Raw genomic sequence first — 6,623 nt, 5'->3', positions numbered from 1 at the left:
AAGGAACTTCGATATACCAGTCGTGCAACAATGACTGGAATGAGAAGTACGCCGCGAGGATTATTTTACGACCCTATCATGTCGATGGCTTCAGTTTCGGTATTTAGCATGCTATCATGTTCTTTCACTGTACTATCAAGTATAATACATGCAGTGTTCCTACAACAATGCTTGAAGCTACGAGCTACAACTCGCGATCGCAGCATAATGATTTGAAAGATAATTCCACGTGTGGGTTTTTCTAATTGTAAGCACTGAGCATACTATCTAATAGCGTCATTCTGTCAATGTCTGACTGCAATCAGCTCAGCCACTATACCAGTTCAGGATATTTTCATATCAGTGTACGCAAATAATGTACCAGATTTTATCCGAGTATTATGATTGGAAATTCTATACTAAATTAACTGCGTCATTGTCAATACTGTATTGTTACGGGCCGGACTCTAGATGGTGATTACACTCGCACTGAATTGTGGAGAGACAAAAAAAAAAAGAGAAAAAAAGAGTGGAAAATAATAAATCTCATTATTGTTCAGCAAATCGTCGCAATAACAATACAATTTCTCTCTCTCTCTCTCTCTCTCTCTCTCTCTCTCTCTCTCTCTCTCTCTCTCTCTCTCTCTCTCTCTCTCTCTCTCTCTCTCTCTCTCTCTCTCTCTCTCTCTGTTCGACGCGCGAGGACACTTTCAAATGACATTGGGGGGTACCTGGAACATAATGTTGATTATGGACGATCCTGTTATAAACTTTGAAATAAATGCAGTAGCTGAATTTGTTTTAATATAATGGGTTCTTATTTGCACTAGTTGTTAAATGTCGTCAATTGTTTTTACTCCAAAATTGTTTACTGAGACCTTGAAAGTATTTGCTTGATACTGAAACCCTGACATATAACCGTAGTTACTGGCAAAACCGCGCAGATTCCCGCTTAATTGGAGCTCAGCTTTTTTTCTGTACATGTATTAAACCGTGTATGAACGCTGACCTGAAAGTGAATTGTTTATTTAGGTCTAATTTTAACAATATTATGTACATGCTTTATCACTTCTACTCAGCTCAACGTTGAGACAAGATGTAGTTTCTTGCGCACTCAACTTGCCCCCCCCCCCCCCCCCCCCCACCTCAACCTGGGGGGACTTGTAGCTCTGTATGGAGTGTTGTTGGGAGTACCGAGTCGCGTAAACCGGGTCGTGGGAAACAGTGACCTTTAACCGTGACCGACTCAGTATCGAAGAGGTAGGAGGAAACGTGCGCCGGGGGCGGTACAGGGGGAAACAAAACTGGCGGCTCAACCGCTAGCGGCGGTTCCTTCTGAAACGCCCCCACCCCCGATCCCGCAGAAGAGGACTTCGACGCCTACGGCCAAGAAGACCTCCTTGGAAGTGACCAGCGGAGAGCTAGATACAGCGATGTGCCACTCGCCGCCGTCGGTACCATCTTCTGCGCCCAGCACTGCGACACCGGTACCGACCGCTCCCGTTGAGTCGCAGAGGACATCAGTTGCTGTTGCGGCAGGCAAACGGAAGGCAACAACACCGACTACCCAACCTGACATTCATACAGTGTGTAAAACCGTTTTGGTATTTATAATCGCATGAACGTCAAAAATATAACGTTCAATTCTTAATTTAAAAAAAAAAAATTTATAAACAGTCCGATGCACTTTACTTTGGCAGCCCGTCTAAATTGCTCAAAGCACCTTAAAACCTTTTTGGCCGAGCACACTAATTTGGATTTTAATTTTTTGTCCAGACAAAAGCAGAATGAATCAGCTTATTTTGGCCTTAGTTCTCAGACGTAACTTCTAAATTTTTGTTGCAAATTCCGCCCACCTTAAACTTAGCCCCCAACCCCCCCCCCCCCCCCACCCCGCCTTCCCTTCTGTCCTGACTCGGACTTAGTCACTGGCGATGTCAGAGGCTAAGCCCGTGACAGGCGTGTTCGAAACCTCAGTGTTATATGAGAGCGTTAAACGAGTATCTCACTCACTCGCATGCTTTATGGACGTGTATGAAATAGATAATGATCAGTCTCGTTTGTACAGTGGCTATGCAGAGGTAAAGTTGTTTGATTCAATGGCTTGTAATCAGAGATATAGTTGACAAACCAGTGATGTCTCTACCTAACATATTATCTGTTTCAGCCCATGATACTGAACCGTTACACATTAATGTTAGTGCTACTGCCGTTGTCAACAATAAAAAATAAATAAACTTTATTCAATTATTTTAGAACATGTTTTAATGAAAACAACTTTCAGGAGGTATACTCAGGGTGCTTATCAACAGTCAACCGTTTAAACAATGACAGTTTTGCACTCAAATAGAATACGACCATTTTATACTAGTTATTTTATTTTATTTTTATATTTATTTATTTTATTTGTTGAGCGGGGGAGGGGGAGTGTGTGTGTGTGTGATGTGATTTTTTTTTTTTTATTGGAAACAATAACACCTCTCCATTATACTGAGACTACCTTTAACATGTATAATGCAACCTATCATCATGTTGTTGCCATGAGAAATCTAGAGGTTGCACAACCAATACAACAAACATATCACAATGTCGAGATACTTGTGTGTCTTCCGCTTTAATAAAGTAATATTATTGGCAACTTACAAACAAGCAAGAAAATCTAAGAAAACGCCCAACAAAACACAAGCAAAAACAATAAAAATAATATTAAATCACAACAAAGCAAAATTAATAATATATATATATATATATATATATATATATATATATATATATATATATATATATATATATATATATAGTAGTCGTTTTCGAGTTGAAAGACGCTATTTTATAGAGTGCTCAACCGTGTGGGAGCCAGATATATCGTTAAAAAGTGTATGTTTATCTCTACATGACAGGCTTGTTTCGTGAGAGAGTTGAATTTCTCTCACTCATCAGATGTAGATTTAATTACACCGTCAACGGAAAGCTGATGACGTAATGGATTACACCGCCATCAGCTTTCCGTTGACGGTGTAATTAAATCTACATCTGATGAGTGAGAGCAATTCAACTCTCTCACGAAACAAGCCTGTCATGTAGAGATAAACATACACTTTTTAACGATATATATATATATATATATATATATATATATATATATATATATATATATATATATACAGTGAAACCCCTCAACACCGGACCCCCTCTAAACCGGAATCCCCTCAAAACCGGACGTTTTCCGCGGTCCCGTGATTTACACATCTTTTAACACTATATTTTACCCCTCTAAACCGGAAACCCCTCTAAACTGAACACCGGACAAACAATTCGGTCCCAATGTGTCAACTTAGTGTAAAACCTACCCCTGAAAACCGGACGATCAAACCGATACCAATCAATATGGCGCCCACCTGTCTGTGAACACCGATGGCTAGTGCAATATGCGCATGCTCGAGATCGCTGTTATCAGTGTAATCACCGCTGCATACAGTGCAGGTACCGCACAGCAGGCAAGATTAGCAACTTGACAATAAACAATTAAAAGGACTGATCGCAAGCTTTGGTATGGCGTTAACTACTGTAAATACATTGATTGTGTTGTAATTATGGTTAACATTAGCGGAGTTCGGGTTTGGGTTAGATGTCTTTATTAAGTTACGAGAGAAATAAAGAGTAAGCAAAAGTATATGTTGGCTTTGCGTAGTCGAATAGATGTTTGTAGTGTTTCATTTTCATGTCGATTTTCAACATGACGGAACGTCCAGCTAAACGTCGCCGTGTTGAACTCTCGCTCGATGATAAACTCAAAATAATTAAAAGTTTCGAAAGTGTACCTAAACCAACGTTAAGATCTTTGAGTGAAAAGTTTAGTATTGGCAAATCAACAGTTGGAGATATCATCAAAAAACGAGAGGTTTATAAGGCAGAGTTTGAAAAGAATATTAGCGGGAATAAACGGCGGTTTAACAACGCATGTAAATTTGATAAGCTCAATGAACTGATATGGCAGTGGTTCTGTCAAGCTCGCGCTAAAAACATCCCGATTTCTGGTCCCATCATCCACGAGAAGGCCAGTGAATTTGCCAAGGAACTTGCAGTTGCAGATTTCAAGGGCTCGAATGGCTGGCTGGACAGGTGGACCCCTGAAAAACGGACACCTCTGAAAACCGGACATTTTACTTGGTCCCATGGATGTCCGGTATTGAGGGGTTTCACTGTATATATATATATATATATATATATATATATATATATATATATATATATATATATATATATATACAAAGAAAAATGTTAAGCACCCCTTTATATAATTACATGTAGTACTGAAATAGCCCCATTCGTAAAAACTGCAAATTACGTGACTAATATGTCAAGAATGGTGTTCCATCGAAATAAAAGGAGAGTACAATGACAACTGTGACGTCCCACAACAGAACGACATGCACGTGCATCATTCCACCCATGCTTTGCTCAAAATGCAGTATCAATACACTGCAATTGTTGACATTTAGCGTCACTGTCTTGCATTGCTGAAGTTTAATCGTTGAATATGGCACGTCGACGGTTATCAGAGGCCCAAAGATGGCGTATTATTAGTATGCATGCGACCGGCATGACCTTCAAAAGTATAGGACGTCAACTGGGGTATCATTACACCGTAATCAGCAGACTGATACGAAAACATGGGCATACCAATGCTGTAAAGGATCTCCCACGGTCAGGGAGACCGCGCATGACATCACAGCACGAGGACGGCCTTGCTTCGGCCTGTACGTCATCAGCCAATGGTTACCCACTAGACGGATGTCAGCCAGAACAGTGAGGAATCATCTGAAATTTGCGGGAAGACGGGTCATCATGCGTCCCTTTCTTGCTGATTATCATAAGAGACGCCGTTTAGCGTGGTGTTTGGCCCGGAGAGGTTGGAATATGACGTCCTGGCTAAGAGTCCATTGGTCCGACGAAAGCCGATTCCTGTTCCATATCACAGATGGCCGATTGAGAGTTTGGAGGCATAAAAATGCTGCCTACACACCCAGGAATATACGACCTACGACCCCGTGAGGTGGAGGTTCAGTAATGGTTTGGGGTTGCCTGTCACATGATTGTAAGCTAAGGCGACCTCAATGGTGATCGGTACATTCGTAACGTTCTGCAACCAGTTGTTGTGCCGCATTTTGACAACCATCCACTCGCCACCAGACCTCTGTACATGGAGGACAACGCTAGCCCATATCGTTCCCGAGCAGTAACAGCTTTACTCTAAACTGAAGCTGTAACGACCCTGCCCTGGCCGGCCATGAGTCCTGACCTAAACCCACTAGAGCAAGTTTGGGACATCTTGGGGCGTCGAGTACAGACACTGACCCCACCTGTACAGATTCTGGCACAATTAGAGGCAGCTCTTCATCGATGGCAGCAGTTGCCCATGCAGCAGATCAGACTTACTGGAGGGATGAGACGAAGGGTGGAAGCTGTCATCCGAGCACGTGGCGGGTTTATCCGCTATTGATGATTTGTGTCATGAATGCCATCTGTGGGTTTCAAATGACATTTTTCATGATCATTCATGATGTTGACTTGTGTTTCTGACTCTGCACCTCCATACTTATTGTGCCTCAGTTTTAGGCTCATATACAGCCTATTGCAATTCTTCTCAGAATCATGATTAAAATTTCAAACATGTTATGTTTTCTTACTGTCAAAGATGTATTCTTCCAAAACACATTTGTTTTTCCGAGGTTATGTTATCAGGCTTTCAACGCCAAACCTCGTAAGACAAGTCATTGTGACAAATACAGGGGGTGCTTAACTTGTTTCTTTGCGTATATATATATATATATATATATTACTACATGCACATTTTAAAATACATTTATATATATATATATATATATATATATATATATATATATATATATATATATATATATATATATATATATATATATATATGTTACAAAGTGTGGATGTTTAGTAATTATAATATTGTTTGGTGACGAAGTCTCCCATTACGGGACTTCACGGTTATTTGACGGACCGCAGATCGTTTTTCAAGGAAAATATTAATATATTCTGTCATTATTACTCTTACTATTTAAGAAATAGTATGGAATTGTTATGTAATCGAACCATGTACGAGTCGCTATATGTCGTTATCGTGTTTACTATTTCTAGCCAGTTGAAGCTGTGATAATAGCATAATTTTTTATGTCTGGAAGCCGCCATGTTTGAACTTTACATGTGAACGATTTTCAACCTGTTGCTATATTAATTAGGTTGTAAACGGACTATTGTTTAGGTAATTTAGGATATTATTTAAATATGCTAGTGTATAGTAGTTATTAAAAAAAAAAAGTGGTTTCCTTACATTTAGTTTATTGTATTTATTAATTACTAATTTCCAGCATTTACAACTTAGTGCTATTTTTAACTTGACATTATTTGCCTTATATAGTGTGCGCTATTTATAACGTGACCGTTACTTTTATCATGACCTTTATTACCTTATATGGAATATTCTTATTTTATCCGACCTTTTTGCCAGAATAAGGGGTTGGTACGGGGTATAAAAACGCGACGTCATGACGTTGGTGTTCAGTCTGTCGGACAATACAGGTTTTAAAGAAATAAAAACTAGATCTCCAAAGGTA

The 6,623-nt window shown here is 39.7% G+C and overlaps 1 protein-coding gene across 1 annotated transcript; it reads left to right on the top strand.

The window, feature by feature from the left end:
- The first annotated feature begins 3,715 nt into the window (after positions 1 to 3,715).
- On the top strand, positions 3,716 to 4,988 carry LOC121381584 (major centromere autoantigen B-like). The gene is made up of 2 exons (XM_041510918.1): positions 3,716 to 4,101; positions 4,871 to 4,988. The coding sequence occupies exons 1-2, from the start codon at positions 3,716 to 3,718 to the stop codon at positions 4,986 to 4,988; spliced, it is 504 nt and encodes a 167-aa protein (XP_041366852.1).
- Positions 4,989 to 6,623: the final 1,635 nt, after the last annotated feature.

The sequence above is a fragment of the Gigantopelta aegis genome, chromosome 9 (genome assembly GCF_016097555.1).
Source record: "Gigantopelta aegis isolate Gae_Host chromosome 9, Gae_host_genome, whole genome shotgun sequence".
In the NCBI taxonomy this organism is placed as follows: domain Eukaryota; kingdom Metazoa; phylum Mollusca; class Gastropoda; order Neomphalida; family Peltospiridae; genus Gigantopelta; species Gigantopelta aegis.
Note: the sequence above shows the minus strand (reverse complement) of the source record. Positions and strands in the feature narration are given on the sequence as shown.